General features: G+C 43.4%; 1 protein-coding gene across 2 annotated transcripts in view; it reads right to left on the bottom strand.

Moving 5' to 3' along the window:
- The window catches only part of DTX2 (deltex E3 ubiquitin ligase 2), an 80,082-nt gene that overhangs the window by 12,626 nt on the left and 46,223 nt on the right, over window positions 1-21,233 (bottom strand). Inside the window, exon 5 of one of the 2 annotated variants that reach the window (XM_083173935.1) lies at window positions 10,332-10,466. The exons of the other annotated variant lie outside the window; for it this stretch is intronic. Coding sequence (XP_083030061.1) covers window positions 10,332-10,466 — 135 coding nt within the window. The remainder of the gene's footprint in view (window positions 1-10,331; window positions 10,467-21,233) is intronic. 2 annotated transcript variants of the gene reach the window in all.

Genomic DNA, 21,233 nt, shown 5'->3' with positions numbered 1-21,233 from the left:
GGGAGGGAAAGAGGCTTCCGCGTCTACACTCCCCAGTGAGGTCTCTGATGACAACACTTGCCTGCCTATGGGTTCTGCTGCCTGTACCCAAGAAGAGAGGAAGACCTGGCACCATGGAGGGAAATCCTGCGGCTGCTGGTGCCAGAAAGAAACAGCCCTGAGCTGTCTAGAAGAGTGAGTCCCGCGTTGGAAAGAGGAAGTCCTGTGATGCTGAGGAGAGGGAGACCCGGCACTCGGTCTCCATCCTGGCAGAGCAGGATTTCCTCTTCCTGGAACCAGCAGACACAGGGTACTTCTCCCTGGCACCTTGCAGAACCCGGCGGCGCCGGCTCCATTGTTACACCACTTCTCAGACGTATACATTTTGTAATAGATTACTACACACGTCATTGTTAAAGTTAAAAGTCTAAAGTATACTGTATATCGCATAATGGAATAAGGCAAAATGTCCAGGCAAGGTAATTAGCAATAGTTTTTACTTAAAACAAACACAAAGAAATGAAGGGTTTTAGTTGCATCATAAAGAATTTTGTATCATTTATTTCTGTTCCTATAGTCAGAGCCAGATTGGTACCGTAAAGCAAACTTTCGCATACAAAGCACAAATGCCAAAATGTACTTATCTGGAGTAAAAAAAATAAAAAAAAAATCCTAAATGTTTGAAAGCACAAATATTCTCAAAAGCCCCGTGCACATGGAGGGATTTCAGCCAAAATCTCCAGAGATATGGTCACTGAGCTCCAGCAACCAGCTCAGCAGTGGTCACTGGTCGCAGGAGCATGCGCTTCCCCCGCCATCACTGGTCACAGATAAAAGCTCAGCAATTTGGTCACTGAGCGATAAACCAACTGCTGAACTACAGTAATTGAATCTAAATGACATATTTTACTGCACATATCTTTCTCTATAGAGATCATTTACCTATGTACGTATTTTATATATTTTATTTTGACCCCTTTAATGAGTATTCTCCCAATGAAGAAAATGGAATAGAAAATATTGCGCATTGCTGTTCTAGACTCGTATAACAGGTCAATCAGGAAAATAGAAAGCTTTTATGCCTGTACAAGCCCCAGAGGTAGAATCAATCACTCTAGAACAGCGGTTCTCAAACTGTTGGTCCCGCCCTTCTCAGCATGGGGTCACAGCTCCATGTTGCTGACCATCAAGCTGATTATTTTTCTTATCTCAGTCAGTGATTCAAGGAGTCTGAAAAATCTGTTGAACTATCTGTTACTTCTGACTCCTCCCATCATTTTGTGCCTCCACAATGCTGCCATGTATGTGCTGTCTGCTGCCTACACATGTGATGTGATTACCTTAAGCAGTCACTTGCTAGGGTCCTGTAATTATTTTTATTGTCAGATGGGGTCCCATAGCAAAAAAGGGATTTTTGTAAGAACTTACCGTTCAAATCCCTTTCTCTGATATGGTCCTGGTGACACAGCTCAACACTGGGATGTAGGAGGGTCCGAAGGAGCCAGGCACCTATCCTAAAGCTTTTAGAGGGTAGGCTCCTCCCCTACTGCATCCCGGACTTCTTCAGTTCAATCTTTCAAAGCCACTGGAATACATTAACTCAGTACAAACGCCTGCACATATTATATGCACATTTTATAACCAAAACTGTTAACTTTAACCATTTTAACATGAACATCATGAAAATTCTGGCATACTTACTGAGCGTAAGGGAGGGATCGGTGTCACCAGGACCATATCAGAGAAAGGGATTCGAACGGTAAGTTCTTACAAAAATCCCTTTTTCTCTTTCAATGGTCCTGGTGACACAGCTCAACACTGGGACGTTCCAGAGCCGGTCCTTTGGGTGGGTACGCTCAGGTCTGCAGCTCTCAGCACTGCTCGCCCGAATGATGCGTCCTCCGACGCAAACTCATGGAATCTATAGAATTTGGCAAAGGTATGAACAGACGACCAAGTGGCAGCCCTGCTCAGCTGTTGCCCCATGTCGAACCGCCCAAGAGGTGGCAACTGACCTGGTGGTATGCGCATTTATTCTGGCCGGTACAGGCCTTCCCACTTTGGTGTTTGCAAAAGCTATCACAGAACGCAACCACCTAGCAATAGTCTGCTTAGATGCAGGCCAACCAATTATGTGTATGTCATACAACACCAACAAGGTGTCAGTCTTTCTGACACTCTTTACTCTGTCCACATAAATGCGTAAAGCACGCACAACATCCAAATTCTTCAACTTGTCCCTTCTCTTAGAACCCTCTGGGGGTTGAAACACAGGTAGAACAATCTCCTGATTTAAATGGAAGGCAGAGACTACCTTCGGTAAAAACTGAGGCACTGTCCGAAGGACCGCCCTATCGTCATGAAAAATTAAGAAAGGAGATTTGCATGACAAAGCTCCTAACTCTGACACCCTCTTAGCTGATGCCACTGCCAACAAGAACACCAGCTTCCATGTGAGAAACTTAGGTCCGCCGACCTCAAAGGTTCAAAGGGTGCCTTCTGAAGGCATTCCAAAACCAGTGACAAATCCCAAGGCGCTACTGGTTGTTTGTATGGAGGTTTCAAACTAGATACCCCCTGTAAAAATGTCTGAATTTCCGGTAAAATGGCTATCCTCTTCTGGAAATAGATGGACAAGGCCGAAATCTGCACCTTCAATGACTGAAGGCTTAGGCCCGATGAGAAACCATCTTGTAAGAATTCCATCATTTTTGATAATTTAAAATGAGATGTGTGTGACTTCCGTCTCTCACACCATCGAATGTAAGTCTTCCATACTCTATAATAATTTGCCGAGGACACAGATTTCCTGGCTTTAATCATAGTATGAACCACTGCGTCAGAATAACCTTTTCTTTTCAAAATGGCGGTTTCAATAACCAGGCCGTCAAAATAAATCGAGCTGAATCCAGGTGATTGAATGGGCCTTGTCTTAGAAGGTCTGGCCTCAGAGGTAGACGCCCCTGATCCCAGGGGATGTCAGTATACGCTCCCTCCTCCTCATCTACCAATGTAGGCATAGCATAAGACCTTTTAGGGGTCCCTGCAACATCAACATCAATCTTGTCTAGTATCTCACTAAACCTGTTGATCCCCTTAGCAGTATCCTGCATCACCTGAATAAAGGCAGGATCTGCCTGGGTAAGAGGCAAGGAGCCAGAGGACTGCTGAGATGATGGCATAGGTCTCTGGGATTCTACAAATACATCACTCTGTCTGTCCAGTAGCTGCACCAAAGCGTTCACTGACCTGCCTAGGGCACTGGCCCACGCGGGTTCAATCTGCTCTGCCCTCTGAGGTTCACTCCCCATGGGTCTCACAGCAGCGCAAGTGTTACACAGGCCCCCCTTGGTCATCTGCTCAGGGACAAATTTCTGTGTGCATACATTACACGCGCTCAGTGCAATAAGGGCTCCCTCCCCCAAAACCACAGCATGTTGCTCAGACATGATGAAAAGTGATATATATACAGTGCATACAATGTACCAGCGATTATACAGGTTATTGCACTCAGTCACTTAGCTGTCTGTCGGTTTCAGATGCGGGGAAACGAATCCCAGGAAATCCAAACACTCTGCTAGGATCTGTAAGCCAGCTCAGCTCCGCTGCAAGCGTTCTGAAAGGCGCCAAACACAGAGTGAGGGAAGAGACCAAAGTCCCTGCTGCTGCGGGGTCCGTGACTTTTGGCGCCAACCACCCCCAGTCAGCCGCTCCCTTGGTAGGATTTCCTAGTTCCAGTATCTCCCCCTCGACTGGGGACCACTTGGAACATGCCTGTAACAACGCTGCTGTCCTCTCATACAGGAGCTCAGCGTGTAAGCTCCGCATAAAATGGCCGCCGCCATCACGGAGCGCCTGTCCCCCATGATCCCCACCTAAACGTGAAGCCGGTTTCAGGACACTCCGGAGCCCAGGCAGCTTCTTAAAAGAAGCTGTAAGCGCTGCACAGGGAGGCCAGACAGCGTCTCCCTTGTGCACAGTGAGCTGACAGGACACGCTTCTGTCAGCTCCTGCTGCGCTAGCAGTGTGAGGATTCACTATGAGAATCCTCACACTGTACCTACCTAGCTAGAGTATAATTAATAAAATAATAAAATTCCCCTAACTACTCTAATTCTTCAGCTGCTCCTGCAGCTCTTTAGAATAGCACCCACTCCAGTGGGCACCTAACACGAACTGGAGAAGTCCGGGATGCAGTAGGGGAGGAGCCTACCCTCTAAAAGCTTTAGGATAGGTGCCTGGCTCCTTCGGACCCTCCTACATCCCAGTGTTGAGCTGTGTCACCAGGACCATTGAAAGAGAAATAGTTTGAGGACCCCTGATCTAGAAGACCAAAGGATGGTAGCTCATTCAACTTTGTGCGTGGGATTTAATTAATTTAATTCCTTGCATGTACTGTATCTCATCAAGTGATTAACAGCAGAACTCGAGCAGGCCTGACCAATCAGTTACTCTCCATCTTTTGTGAAACTACAAGTCCCAGTATGTTTTACCAGCTGATCAGAGAAATAAGTTTCCCAACAGCTGAAGGGCCCAAGAGTTGGCAAGGCCTAAACTAAGTCAGTTCTAACAAAAGATGCAATCTGGGTGTAGTTGGTACGCTCTTCACATATTTGTCTGGGCTTTCCATGTTACCCAGATTTCTGCCCATAGTACAAAAACAATCTTTCAAGTTGAATTGCCTTGAATTAATTGAACACTTATGTCTGTCTGTACAGTATTAGCATTTGCAGTGCCTGGACAAAGTTATTGGAATGCATTTATTTTTGAGCCGCATAGCAATCATTGGGGCAGATGTATTAAGCCTTAACAAGAGATAAATGCAAGGGTGATAAGGAGAGATAAACGTCCAGCCAATCACCTGCTAACTGCCATGTTACAGGCTGTGTTTGAAAAAAAGTCAGTAAAGAGGGGATTGGCTGGTCTTTTATCTCTCTTTATCACCCTTGCATTTATCTCTTGTTAAGGCTTAATACATCTGCCCCATTAAGCTTTATAGAGACCTGTATTTAGAAAAATACAATGAGGGTAACAAAACATGTTCAACTTTGCTGGAAAGTTGCATTACTATTTTATGTAAAGCACGTTAGAACACAGAATTTTGCCTTCTTGCACATTAAACAGCCCTTCTATTCACACCATGACTAGAGTCTTATGCCACTAAAATGAGTTTAAAGCCTGCCATACATCTACAAATCGATTGTCCGATCTGGCTGGTTGGAACAAAATCCTGGTAATGGATGAGAGCAAATGACAGTTGACCATTTGCTTTGAAATGCTGAATTTCACGGGTGCGCCAGTGAAGTCATCCTTGGGACTGGGGATACCGCTGAAGAGGAGCCCAATGGCCGCCGTGGTCATCAGGGGATGAGGCGAGTATAAATAAAGGGGCGGGGGTACTGAACTATTCTGAATATTTCGGTTTTGGGATATCTGGATAAGGGATACCCAACCTGTATTCAAATTTAGAAGGTACCCAATTTAATAAACAGATCGCATATTTACAGAAGATAAGCACACAGTAAAAAAATTAATACATCAATTAAGAAGAAACTGATATACAAAAACCATTATATTAAATTGATGATCAGAGGATTTTACACACTACAAGTGTATTGATTGCAAGGATATTAATGTTCTTACCTTAAATAAATAAAGGGTATCTCAGCATAGGGAAGGCAGCATAAATAGTTAACCAAATATAAAAAAGTCTTAACCTGCTACCTAGTAACACACACACACATGGCCTATCAGCTGCTACCCACGTCAGATTCAGCTCAGAACACAGGAGCTCTTATTTCGTATAAGCGGAATTGTGACAGTTAATCTTTGCATACATTATACTAACCATTATATAAGATGCTTAGTTGCCCAATTAACAAACCATTTTCTCCTTATTTGACCTACAGTGTCATAGTAACATTGGTTTTACATTGCATTTATTTAACCTAATGCATTAATTTGGAATCTCCTCTATATTGTGATATGGATTACAAAATGGATTGGGTGCTTGTCCTAATTTGCAAATTTATGCTGCATTCCGTTAACTAGTTGAAAAATACAATCTTATTTCACTAGGAACTCGTGACATCACTGAAGTGAATGCAGCTTAAACACTTAATAGTGCAAATTACAGTAAAATTAATATTGAGAGACCTTCAATATAAGTATATCTCCTGATATTTTACAATACCTGGAAGAGTTTCCAATGCAACACTACAAAAGCAAATATTTGGGGATATGTAGCCGACTCGATCGTATCACCAGTTATAATCTGCTAACTTCAATGAGGACTCAGCAGATAAGAATAAACTCATAATGTCCACTGCACTGTGGCTGTCAAAATGATTACCCACCCCAGGCCCCTTTATCTTTGGGTGACACTTCTTATAAGAATCCAACCAAAATCTATAACAACTTACATAGAGCTCTCAAGGGTTGACAAGAAACCATGGGTTAAAATGAGGGGTACTTGTGTAGTTTCACGTCAGAAGTTACGTAGTCAGTGTAGTGTCCCTTTCAGAATCAGCATAGTGTTCCCGCGGCCAGCGTAGTCAGCTTTTGTCTATGTTCGCACCTAACCAGAATGTTACGAAGTTAGCGTAGTCAGTCAGCGTTGTGTCAGTGCTTATTAAATTATTATATTGTGTGGGAACCATTGACAATTTTTCACCTGCCTGACATGACAGGTGTGAATGTGTTCCTGAAACACCCCCCACCATCCACGTCAGCTCGAAGCGTGGCGAGCCCCACGAGGGGATGCGGATTACTTGACATGTATTCCACATCCCCTCAAGGGGCACGCCACGCTTCAGGCTCGTTTTACGCGTGCGCTTGCCATGCTTCGGGCTCGTTGGCTTGCCACACTTTATAAAATCAACTCTCCACGCCGACGTGGATAGTGCGGGTATGAATAGGTCGGGAGGACGCGCACTACGTCCCCTCACGGGGCACGCTACGCTCGCCACGCTTCAGGCTGACATGGATACTGGGAGTTTGAAATGGAGGCATTTGCCAGTATGTAATATGGAGCACTGGCAAATTGTGCATGAGACGCACTTGCTGTCTCCCTGAAGCGGACACGGGCAGGGTTGCCATAGCCTGCCGCACAAATGACTGAGACAGAGCTTCAGCATTGCAGGGACAGTACGGTGACTACGCTGCCTGGTGGGGACACTGCGCTAACTACGCTAGGCTGCCCTTGGGCTACGCTGACAGCATAGGCTGTCGCCGTGAAACTACACAAGTACCAAATGAGGATACTGCAAAAGAATCACTCTAATGAAGGCATGGGGATACCAAGCCTCATTAATTATTATTATTATGCTACACACCTAGTTCAATGTGTACTTTGGCACTTCCTGCCATCTCGTACTATATAAACTGCAACAGAGGCTGGTGCTCTTAAAGTTTATTTTGGATGCTATTCCAGTAGCGCGCAGCAGAAGCAAAGCAGTTTTCCACAGCTGAAGTTTTCGCTCTCAGTTTAGGACTTCTGCTCTCACATTTAACAACTTTGTTATCTTTCACCCTTGCCTAGATTCTCTATGGGATAACCCTGCTTTTCCTCCGGGACTACACCCGGACATATTACTTAAACACCGTAGAATAATTATTGTATTTCTGTCCAAATGTGGATGGACTCTATTCTTCAATCTCCCTCCCACAAAAGCTGCTCTTTCAATATTTGCAGCTTTGCCATTTTATTTTACATTACACAACCACTAATTTGCCCTTGATATGTCCCCCGATAGAATATCTTTGCCTCTGGTTAGAAACTTCAAAAGGTCTGATCTCTGCAACATTCTTATCACACAGTCAACCCCTTAAATAAGTGAATGAGAGGGGGATGTGGAAAAGAGTCTGGATCCTGATGAATTAACTAATAAACTAAACTACAGGTTGAGTATCCCGTATCCGAGTATCCGTTATCCGAATTATTCCGAAAACCATACATTCCAGAAAGTGAAAAAAAATTATTTTTTTTGCTAAAAACTCACTGGGGACATTTGTAACAGCACTACTGGTGACATGATATGTAACTGGCACTATATATGTGCAAGAAAATGATTGCTTGGCATTCAAATTCAGTGCTGAGATAGTACACACATTTTGTTTCATGTTTTGAAACCTTGTTTTTTGAACAAATAAAATATATTTGAGTGTATTTTATGTGGTAATAAAATATATTTGTGTGTATTTTATGTGTTTATACAGCATACATGCAAGATACTTCAAAATACATAATTGAAATATTAAAATATTCCGAAATACGGAATAATCCGTTATCCAAAATTCTCCTGGTCCCGAGCATTTTGGATACGGGATACTCAACCTGTACTGTAGTAAAAACCTCAGATGAAAGATCTCTTAAAATATTCTACTTTCCTTGTTCTTGGCCCCTTGTGGAGAGAATTATACCCCCACATATATGGTGGTTCAGTCTATAAATCAAAATTTACTGGGGAAAAATACATTATCTGCCCAAAGCCATCACCAATAACCAAATCTCTTTTTAACCTCTTTGCTTCCTACTCCAAATCCTCCAAAATCTTAAAAAATGCAGCCAAAATGCTTCCATTCGAAAACTCTTTTCTATTCCCTAAAGGCCCCTATCCACTAGGGCAGGGGTGTCCAAACTTTTTGCGATGAGGGCCAGATTTGGTGAAGTGTAAATGTGTGGGGGCCGACCATTCAGCCTGACATTCTTTGAATCATTAATCACATCAGAATGGTCCCCCACTCTGCCCCCGTTCACTCTGCCCCCCAGCCTGCCCCTCATTCACTGTATGTTCCCCACTCTGCACCCATTCACTCTGTCCCCCAGCCTGCCCCCCTTCCCTTAATGCCCATCAGTGCCTCCATTCACTGTATGTCCCCCAGCCTGACCCTCCTTCACTGTATGTCCCCCACTCTGCCCCTTCCCTTCTCTGTATGTTTCCCAGACCCTTGTGTGAGCCAGAGGAAGGAGAGGCAAAGCAGGTACTGCAAGGACAGGAGATGCTTGGGCTCCCACTGATGCTCTGCCCGCTTCCAGCTGGAGGCTGCGGGCCGCTTGAAATGACAGCACGGGCCACAATTGGCCCCCGGGCCTGACTTTGGGCATGCCTGCACTAGTGCAATATGGCCACTTTTTATGTGATTCGGAAGCATTGCTGCAACGGAACACATAAAAAGTGACACATCGCATTTCATTTACCTACAATTGCGATGTGAGGCACGTTCCCATGCATCTAGCATAGCAGATCCTACAGGCTGACATGAATATTTGTTGCAGCCCTTAGGCCTACTAGGATCGCATTCGATACATTGTATGCAAAAGTACCGCATACTATGTATCATATGGGATCCGGACCCCTGGGAGCCGACGGGTGAGATGGCGGTATATCACAACCTGTGTCAACTATTTCCCTAGGTGCTTTGTGACATGGCGGCACTCAAATAAAAAACACTGATGACCTAGATAGGTCCCAACATTTCAAGACCTTGCAGTCCCTTTAGCAAGGTGCAGAAGACACCTTGATAAAAGGGACCGCAAGGTCTTGAAACATGTGGATCTATCTAGGTCATCACTGTTTTTTATTCGAGTGCCGCCATCCACCATCGCGATACATTAAATCCCACACCTTTGGGCATAATATTCGGGGGGCACCGACTTTTGTTATTGGTACAACAGCTGACCTAAGTAGTGCCGCATCCATACAACTTGATATAGAGATATATATAGATATATCAATCTATAGATATATATTTATTCATATTAACGATGCGTGCACCCACCCTATGAAATGCCCTTCCACGTACAATAAGACTCTCCTCTAGCCTCCAAACTTTCAAGCGTTACCTGAAAACTCACCTTTGCAGGGAATCTCATCATATTCCGGAATTCCTAAATTACCTCTAGTAGCATTCATATCGAATTGCACCCCATCAGAACGCACTTGTAATCTGATGGGACTGCCATGCTATGGAACCCTATCCTTTTGTATCCCACCTATTATCCCATAGATTGTAAGCTTGCGAGCAGGGCCCTCCTATGTCGGTTTGTTACTACCCAGTTTGTTTTATCACAGTTTCCAATTGTAAAGCACACTGGAATATGCTGCACTATATAAAGAAACTGTAAATAAATAAATAAATAAAAGTTAAAAAGCAAAATATATGAAAGACAAAAGCTTGTTCAACCAAAGGCATTCTTAAGACTTTAAGCCCATTTAAGGACACTGTAAAGTACTTTCCTGTGCCCAAATCCATAGAGAAGAAAGGACAACAAGGACAAAAGAATGTTTTGGGTGGTGCAGTACATATATATTCTAAGGAAATTTTAAAAATGACAGAGGATGTGAGACTACCTTTCTTTGGCAATTTCCTCAATCTCCTAACTGAGTTTTTATCACGCTTACTGGCCACGTTTGGGTTGGAGGGTGGAGGTGTGGAGGTAAGACGTACAGGGAGCCCAGCCGCAGACATCAGAATAGCCGCCATGCCTAGGTGTACATGAAATCCACATGCAAAAAGGAAAAAATGAGGAAGGCAAAAAACAAAAATGATAAAAGAAAACAAACTCTAAAAATAGAATGAATATGGAAATACCATTCACAACAAAATACACTTGAATGCAAATGGATTAAAATAAAAATAAATAAAAAAAAAAAGTTTGTTGCATTACCCCTTACACAGTCCACATTTATTTTGGCAGTGTTTTGTCATATTGTAACTGCCTCAATCTTCATTTCCTATAACCCACCTATCCCAACTGCAATCTGTTCTAAATGCAACTCCACGCCCATCACACAACTTCACAAACCACTACCTTGCTTTGATCTCCATGATCCAATACAAATAACTCATTTTTATTTACAATGCCCTCATCAGCACCACTCCGACATACATTTTAAATATAATCTCAAGGTATTATCCTACCCTTCTATATTTACTTTGAACTGCAAATGACATCCCCTGCAAGGGCCTCACTCCATCACTTTGCCGGCCTTTGTATGTCTTTTCCTTATGCATGGCCTGTATTCCCCAAGGACCAACACTACAGCATATTGTGGTGCCATACAAATAATTAATGACAATAATAATCAGTGCTTTTTGTAGTGGTATTTAGGAGAAAGCAGCAATGGAAGCTTTTTTTTTTCCCCTTAGTAAAAGTAAAATTATTATAACTAGTTCCAGATATTCAATTAGCTGTGATAATCCAGTGTGTGTGTGTGTGTGTGTGTGTGTGTGTGTGTGTGTGTGTGTGTGTGTGTTAGAAATGGGTCTTTTTATGACTTGCGATGAACCTCTATTAAAATTACTGGCGATCATTCTCCACAACGCACCCCTTACGTCTGCTCTTGACCAACCAATAATCACCCTCACAGACTAACACCTCAACCCTGGAACACCGAATGCGCTAGTTATCTGCAAAAATGCTCACCTACTGCTGAGCGACAATGGAGGAAATCGCACTCTAAGGGCAGTATTCAATGAGCATTTTGGCGATGTGCAGCGAATCCTGTGTAGGATTCGCTGCACATTCGCCACTGCTTGCCGCGTTACGGAGCCTCGCCGGCTCCAGTATTCAACGAGTCAGGGGCTCGCTGCCCCTGACTGGCGATGCCGCAGGGAGCCTGAGGACGGCGGCAGGCAGGGAGATGGAAGGTGTCCTGCCTGCCCCAGAACGTTTGTGGGGGGGAGGTGGGCTCCCCGGGTATATTCACTACACCCGATCGTGCATATGTAATGATCGGGTGCAGTGAATATATGAATATCTAATGAGCGGCTCGGCTCCCGGCCCCCTGCTGGCTGGTCTGTGTAAAAAAAAAAAGAAAATAACCACCTCCCTCTCTGACACTAACCTCTCCATCTGCCTGTTCCTATCTGGCACAAATCTACAATCTCTCCCTCTCATCAGACACTGTAACAGATGTTTTAAGCCTGGTAGAGTGATAACGCACCAGCCAATCAGATGTATTTTAAAAATGACAGTTAGAAGCTGATTGGCTGGTGAAGTTGCCTTCCATTTTATCAGGCGTAATACATCTGCCCCACTTTCCACTCTACCTTCAAGCATGCAATTGTCTCTCTGGGGTAGATTTATTAAGCTCGGTGAAGTGATAAAGGAGGAAATTTACTAAAGGAAATTTGTAAAAAAATAGGTGTATTTGTATCCAGAAATACACTTATTTTTGACATTTACTATCCCGAAAATAGCACATCAATACGAATTGCTGTATTTTCGGGATAGTAAATGTCAAAATTAAGTGTATTTCTGGATACAAATACACCTATTTTTTTTTTTTACAAATTTCCTTTAGTAAATTTCCGACAAAGTCTCTGGTTTTTATCACCGGCCAATCAGCTCCTACCTGCCATTTTTCAAACCAAGCCTGTAACTTCACAGTTAGGAGCTGACTGGCCGGTGATAAAAAACAGTTTATCACTTCACCAAGCTTAATAAATCTGCCCCTCTATTCTTAACAAAACCTACCCTTGATCAAAACACCCTTTCCAACTGCCATCTCTCTATTCCCTTTTGAGTCCAAACTCCTTGAGCATATTGTTAACAACTGCCTTTTTATTCTCCCACTCCCTACTTGACCCATTCCAGTCTAGCTTCCATCATGTCCACTCCACCAAAACTGCCCACACAAAAGTCTGAAACAATCTCCATGCTGCAAAATCTAAGGGACACTCTTTGCGACCTCTGCTGTTTTTTTTTTTTTTTTAACATTAGTTTTTATTGGTTTTAGACCTCTGCTGTTTTTGACACTGTGGACCACAAACTCCTTCTGCAAATCCTTCACTTCCTTTGTATGCGCGATAATGTCCTCTCCTGGCTCTCCTCCTACCTATCTGACTTTTTTTGTCTCCATTCATAACTCCCACTAACTGTAGATGTCCCCCCAAGGTTCTTTTCTTGGTCCTGCTTTTTTTCTCTCTAAGGGGCCCATTTAAGTAAGATTTGCGGCTAAATCCCCGAAAAGTTAACCACAAATATTAAGTATCACTGAAATGTATTAAAGGGGGACCGCAGCAGGAATCTCTGATCCCTGCTGCGATCCCCCCCTGCAGCGCCACCGGCCGCATCCCCTATAGGTTTCTATGGGGGATGCGTAGCTGCCCGATGTATCAACATCGGGCAGCCCGGCTTCGCACCCCATGGCTATCGCTATTCTGATATGGCGATAGCCCATTGTAGCCTATGGCTATACATCGCACTGCCCGAGCTGCAGTGCGGTCAGCAAGGTCGCAGGGGGGTCAGCGCGTAACCGCGCATGCGCAGACCCCCCTGCTCCTTCGGAGTCCTGTCCCTGGGCACAGCAGGTAATACATTCCGGTGATGTGATCGCATTTTACAATGTGATCCTGGGCGGTAATATTCCGCCCAGATCGCATTGTAAAAGGGATCTTGATAAATGTGTCCCTATATGTCCTCTTTAGTTGAACTCCTTAGCTTTTTTTTACATCCAATATAATCTCTATGCTGATGATACCCAAATCTACCTTTCCTCCTTATGTTCTCTCCTCTGCTCTAATCACTTGTGTCTACAACGGTCTCTACTTTTCCATTTACATCTCTGACTTTCCCTCCCACACTCTTCGCTCCACTAATGCATGCCACCTCTCCTGCCTACTAATTACTTCTTCCCACTCTACCGCCAAAACATTTCATGTTATGATCCATTTCTCTGAAATGCTTTACCTCCATCACTCTGACTACATCTCTCTACAAAACCTCAAATGGGCGCTCAAAACACACGTCTACACCAAACCCAGCCAAATCTCATTCTAACCCTCTATTCCATGCCCACTGTCAAACACATCACTCACCCATATCTGTCTAACCCTCCCCTTTAGAATGTAAGCTCTCATAAGCAGGGCCTTATTCTCTGAGGTGCTTTTCTTCGCTTACGTAAACCATCTATGATGACACCAGTTTTCTGCAGGGTTTGAGTGTTTGTGTTGTCTGCTGATGCAACTAGTTTTATGTACCCTGTACTTGTCCTCTATTGTATTTATCTGTTAGTCACTGTTGTGCTTATTAATTTTTGTAATCTGTAATTTGGCGCAGCAGATCCCTTGTGGCACCATAATATTAAAAATGTATAAGTTTACTGTGAATTTCACTTCATCCCCTCTGAGCGGGCAATAAGCTTGGGGAAAAGCTCTATTTTAAATGGAAAAAATGTTGGAATTTGGTTTAGGACCTAGAAATATAGAATTTGATGGCAGATCATAACAACTTGGCCCATCTAGTCTGACCCTTTTTTAAACGTTACCTCAAACCATATTTGATCCTTATTTGTTTGTAAGGATATCAATATGCCTATCCCAAGCATGATTAAATTGCTCTACCACCTCTGATGGGATGATCCACTACCCTTTCTGTGAAGTAATTGAATCTCCCTGGGACACCCACCAGAATGACTATATAGGCCAGGCATGGACAAACTGTGGCCCTCCAGCTGTAGCTGAAACTACACATCTTAACATGCCTTGCCATAGTTTTAGCATTCCCCAATAGCATTTTAGTTTCACAACAGCTGGAGGGCCATAGTTTGGACATGCCTGATATAGGCACTTTGAAGTTTTTAAGGTATGGGACAGGTATATTGTGGTGCCTTTTGAGAAGGCCAATTGTTCTAGGCTTGCAGGTGGGAGTAATTGTTTTTTTTTTAAAGTTTTTCAAAAGTGGCTTAAAATGACGTAAACAAGTGCAAAATATACTTATTTCATTTATTCAGAACCACTCCATGGCAGCCTTTACTCTGGGTTACTTTTCACTTTCCCAGCTCCAGGCAGATAGATCTTTGTAGGCCCCACCCACCTTGGGTATATACAGCCTCCTCCCCTTCCATCCTCAGTTTTTTGAGTGTCTCCCTGTATATAAATTGGAAATCATAGAAAGGAAAAAAGAGGAGGGGGGGGGGGGGTGGTGATAAAAGCCACATAGCCATGCTTAAAGAGTATAATAAACTTGTTTACAACATTGATCGTTCAAGCACAACTTTCACAAAGTGGGCAGCAGAAACATTAATATTGTAGTAACTGGAAAAGGTATTAATAGCGGACCACGTCGCTGCCGCACAAAGGTCTTTCACGGAGACTTGTGCCCTTTTTACCCATGACGTAAAAACAGTCCTGGTAGAATGTGCCTTTAGCTTTTCAGGAACCTCCAGACCGTTCTCTTTATAAACGAATAAAAGGAGTTCCTTGATCCATCCTGATATAGTAACTTTAGAGGCACTCCGTGGCAGCCTATAGTTTCCCCCTCCTTTTTTCTTTCTGTGATTTCCAATTATATACAGGGAGACACTCAAAAGACAGAGGATGGAAGGGGAGGAGGCTGTATATACCCAAGGTGGGTGGGGCCTACAAAAGATCTATCTCGCCCTTTCTTGCACCTGAATGTAGAGTGAATAGCGGTTTTGTCTTTCATATCTCTGTGGTATGGTGATCCGACAGAGGGGATCACGATGGTCAGTATCCAGACATTGGAATCTTCACTGCCAGCGTTCCGACAGGGGAACGAGTGCAAAGAAGCCCCTTGCAGGCTTGCTGCGCGCTTGCCACGCTGCAGACTCGATGGCTCGTTACAGGTTCTATTCTCCCTCTATGGGGGTTGTGGACCCCTACGAAGGAGAATAGCCCCTGTGAGTTGGGATCCCCCCCCTGTCGGAGCACCGGCAGTTGGGATTCCGACATTGGGATAGTGACCATCGGGATCCCCATCAGGCAGTCAACCGGCACCCCACATCTAACATATGCAACTTCTCTTCATCTTCATCTTTTGGCTCTGGGAAGAAGGCAGGCAACACCACTTCTTGGTTTAAATGGAACTCGGAAAACCACTTTTGAAATAAAATTTGGATTAGGTCTGAGCACCACTTTGCCAGGAAATATGTTCAGATAAGGTTGCTCAGCCCATAATGTTACCCAACCCTATTAGCTGAGGTTATGACAGGCAAGAAAACGACTTTCCAAGTAACCTATTTTAGCGGTATCATCTCCAGAGGTTCAAAAGGTGGCATCATAAGTGTGCTAATAACTAAGTTCAGATCCCATGGAGCCAATGGAGACTTCATTATTGGATGTTCCCTCTTAATTGGCTGGCAAAACCTCCTTATTAGCCCATCTTCTGACAAATTTTTATCCAGCATGACCGTCAATGCGGAAATCTGTACTCTTGAGAGTTGAGGCTGCCAGACCTTTCTTAAAGCCTTCATTAAGAAATTGCAACACACAAGGCATTTCAAAACTTTCAGTTTCAGAATAAGGAATAGACCTGGATTTAAATTTCTTCCAAATTCTGTAGTAAATATCTGAGGAGATCTTCTGTAGTAGATACCTGAGGAGAAACTGGGCCACTTGGGTCTGAAACTCCCTTTTTGACTAGAATTGACCACACAGTTTCCAGGCCTTTAAACTGAGTGTTCACACATCTGGGGGAATAAGTGGCCTCTGCCGTAGTAGCCTGGGTATCACTGGTAATTGAAATGGTTCCTGTATCACCATTATCAGTAACGTGGGGAACCATCCTCTTCTGGGCCACAAAGAGAGGATCGCAATTCCTATGGCTTGTTCTTCCTTGATTTTCCTCAAAATAGGGGAGATCATAGTAAATGGAGAAAACACATACCACAGGCTGAAGCTCCCACCTCAGGGAGAAAACATCTACTCCTTCTGTACCAGGTAGTTGATATCTCAAATAGAAGAGATTAATTTTCTTGTTCTGATTTGTCACCATGAGATCTATCTGAGGCATCACAAACCTCTTCACTATTTTCATAAAAACTTGTTGGTCCAGTTCCCATTCTTCAGGTAATATCTGGTGCCCGCTGAGAAAGTCTGCAATGATATGGTTTTCTCCGGAACATGTAGCGCTGTCAGATAGAGAAGACTCCTTTCTGCCCAAGATAGTATGCCTGAGACCTCTTCCCACAGGATCTGACCCTTGGTTCCACCTTGGCGATTAAGGTAGGCTAGGATCGCTGTATTGTCTGACAGATGACAGAATACTCAGATGAGTATTCATAATGAGATCTTGGAAATGGATCATCGCTCTCCGTACTGCTCTCATCTCTCTCTGATTCTAAGACATTCTCTGCTCCTGACGGGACATGTACCCTTGAAAATGCTCCCCTCTCAGATGAGTTCTCCAGCCTGTTACACTTGTGTCTGTTATTGTATGATTATTGGAGCGAATATCAGCTGACCAACTGTGCAACCACTCTGCACGCCTAGCTGAGACACCTGTCGCCATATACTTGTCAGTATATTCTTCTACATCCAATGATGCTTCACATAGAAACTCGATTGCTTTCATTATAATGTTCAGATTCTAAAGAAATGGTCTTGAAATCTTCTCATCTATATCAGATGCCATAGAACAGGGGTGTCAAACTCAAATTCATCGGGGGCCCCCTGTATAATTATAATGCCATTACACCACAGGCTGCTCCCCCTGTATAATAATAATGCCATGACACCACAGACTGCTCCCCCTGTATAATATAATAAAAGTAATGCCATGACACATAAATGATTATACAGGAGGAGCAGCCTGTGGTGTCATGGCATTATTATTATTATACACGGGGACACCTCAGGAAACAGCAGATATTTTTTTTTTATTGTGAGTGTGATCCTCATCCTCACTTACTGTTTCTCCGTCTGTCCTGCAGCTGCTGCGGCTTCCAGCTTTTCTTCACTGCTTGCTGCGGCCACACTGTCCCCGACTCCCGGTCCAGCTTCCCTGCCTGCTCCTACTTCTCTACAGACGCATGGGCGGGCGGCGTCATCGTCATGACGTCCCCACCCAGTGTCTGTCACTGCCGGGCATCAGAGGGAACAGGAGGCCGGGCCCTCCTCCACGTAGTCGTGGAGGCCGGCGGCCATGTTTCTGTAGCCGCATACATATGTGCCTACAGGAACATGGCCGCCGACAGTGGAGGAACAGGTAAGGCGGCTGCGGTGGGGTGGGTGAGAGGAGGTGGCCTAGGCAGGAGCTGGGACACACTGCCCTGCATGCTATCTCCTTGCGCGGGCCACATGACGATGTCTGGCGGGCCGGATTTGGCCCGCGGGCCTTGTGTTTGACACCCGTGCCATAGAAGATCCCCACAGTCTTAGAGCTCTGGACGTGGATGCCATAGCCACTCTTTCTTTAGGAGACACAGCTGAAGCATTTCTGTAGCTTTTTTAATGAACTCTCAATTCTCCTATCCGCACCATCCTTAAGAGTAGCACCGTCTTCCAACAAAATAGTAGTTTTAGAAACAACTTCTGATACCGCTGCATCAACTTTAGGTAAGAAGCACCATCAAACAGTTCATCCTTGATTTGAAACATACAATCGATCCTCTTGAAACTACTAAACTTCTTATCCATATTTTGCCATTGTGTAGACATCAAATCTTTAAAGGACTTTGTGAACAGGAAAAACTCTGGTTCTTATGGATCTAAGCTCAAACAGACAATCGTGTCCATCCACCAACTCAGTCTCCTTATAATCCATGGATTTACAGATAGATTTCAGAAGACTGTCCACAATTTCCAAATGAATCATGCTATCTTATTCCAGGACTAGGACTCCTCTGAGTCTTTAACAAACAAGGGATTCGGAATCACACTCTAAATCCAGGCTAGTCTGAGACCTTGACCTCTTAGCCCCTTGCAGGTCTCTTAATTTATCCTTAGTCACAACGGATTTCCTCATCCATTCCATAAACTGCTGTATATGTATAGGTTGTATCCCAGCAGGCTCACTACATTCCTTACATATGTTACTACCTTTCTCAGCCAAGAAAGTTTTATCACATGATATACAGTTCTTTGACAAATGCTTGTCTTGCAAGTACTCTTCTTTCCAGGAGCTTTAGACACACTAAAAACAAGAAAAGACCTACTGTACCACTAAACTATCCAATAAATGAATAGAAGTTCTTCTAAACCTCTCCATGATAACAGTTTTGGGGGAGAAGGATTTATTTCCGGATCCATAGCCACCAATATAACTGTTTAGACCAGAGCCATTAAATAACAATTTGACCCCTCCAGGGACAGGTGCATGTGCAGAAGCACGGACTAGAAGCCGTAGCGTCATTACTGCCCTTCCACCGCCCCCTACTGCCGTCTGTAATAAGTGTCGGAGAGTACAGCAGAATGATGCCATAGTCCTGAGCGTGGAGCGGGAGCCTGTATTACAAGTGCAAGTGGGAGCACAAAACAGTACACAGCCTGATGTATATGCGCGCAACGGATGGGAGCACAGTGCAGGACGCTGCCTGCTGCATCTCCGTCCGTCCAGGTATCCACTTCTCCCCCGGGAGCCACCCCATCCAGCGGCAGCCATGCAGATGTGCATGAGCTGGAAGACATGAGGTAAGTCCTAACAAGAACAAACCTACACTACACTGTCTAATTGGAGACAGGAAAAAGACTGAGGATGCAAGGGGAGGAGGCTGTATATACCCAAGGTGGGCGGGGCCTACAAAGCGCTACCTGTCTAGAGCTGGGGAAGTAACCCAGAGTAAAGGCTGCCATGGAGGGTGAGAAAGAAATAAACATTTCTATGTACAACCAATTTAATCTGAGCATTTTTATTTGCTCTAAAACAAATTTGCACTTTTCTAAAGAAAAAAAAAAAAGTACAAAAATATAGAACATCCATTTGACACACTTGACGTGGTTTCAATTTTTTTTTATATAATGGACCACTAATCTTATCACAATAATTTTTTTATTTTTAGTTTTCTCTTCCATAAAGGAGAGAAGTTTGCTTTGTAGTGATATTACCCGATATACCATACACCAGTAGAGCTTACATGCTATCTTATAGTAAATGGTATGACACCCACAAACACAAAAAATATGACACTGCTTTGAGTATTTAGCGAAAGCTTTGGCATAAACCAAAGTTAATAGGTAAAAAAACATTTGTTTATGACATGAAAACAAAATTATTTGCTTGCCATAAGCTTTTAAGTGCACATTTCACCTAAATTTAATTCCGATACTCTTTAACAAATTGTCTTGATCTAGTGCCAGAAGTCTGCTTACCAAAACACACACACTAGATTGATGCAATACAGTGCATACAGCAAGCAGAGATGAAAACAGCAGATAAGCTATAAGCAGACAGGTTAGTCAGCAATTAAAGAAGTAAAAAGACCCCCCCCCCCCAAAAAAAAACAAAAACCCTAAGCCGTAACTTACTTACAAATATACTTAATAAAATGGATGTGTTCATTGACCTATTAGGCAACATTTTGGCATTGCCATTGTTTTCATTAGTTGCGATTCAGGCAACTAGTAACTATTTACTTTGTGCTCACTGGCACTTGATTATCAGCCACAAAAATAATGTAACAAGAACAGCAGCATCTGAAGTCCTCCCTTTAATACCCTTTTCATAACACTGACCTGGCAATTACCCAGCATAATGAGTGCCGAGTCATTTTGATGGCTGCAATCTGCCCCCGAAAGCAGGTAATTTGCTTCTGGTGTGAATGGGGGTATAATCTGGCACAGCCCTCCCTTTTTTTCACTGTCTTGTGACCACCAAGGAGGTCAGTGACGGTTCCACTCATCAGGATAAAACCTGAACCAATTTTTTTGCTGTATTAGCTACCCAAATTAAATGGGAACTGGATTATTAAACCTTATTAAGGGGATTTACTTTATTTCTCAGCAATTTCGGAGCAAAAAAACAACTGGAAGTTACTTAAGGTTGATATTATTGTTAAATTAAGTTACACTCGGAGAAACATCTAGATGGTAGAGATCAATTCATCATCTTTTGTTTGATTCATATTACTTGTACCCTTTGTGATGCCAAATTGGTTACCATCATAAAATGTGCAAATGACCTTGAATTTATTCCATAAGTGATTTATGTCGTAAGTCCATATAAATCTAAGTATTTCAATTGTATTCATTTAAATATAGAGACAGAATTTAACAGATAATACTGTATTTATGGCATTAATACAGTGATACTATTTGTGAAACTAAAACAAATGTTAATAAAAACCTACATCACAAAAAACCCACATCCTTATGTCACAATTTTGCAAATTGCCAAGTGCTACCCCATGACAAACATCCATGGAATGTTGCTAGGAACATCTCCGAAAACGTTAATTATTGCCTTGACACAGGGTTAACTGCAATAAATGCATGTACAAGTATGAAAAAAAAGTCTCCATGCAATAAAGTTCCCAGCTAGAAATTAAGGAATCAGTGATAGTACTGTATGA

Source organism: Crinia signifera, chromosome 2, assembly GCF_055691185.1.
Source record: "Crinia signifera chromosome 2, ASM5569118v1, whole genome shotgun sequence".
Lineage (NCBI taxonomy): Eukaryota > Metazoa > Chordata > Amphibia > Anura > Myobatrachidae > Crinia > Crinia signifera.
Note: the sequence above shows the minus strand (reverse complement) of the source record. Positions and strands in the feature narration are given on the sequence as shown.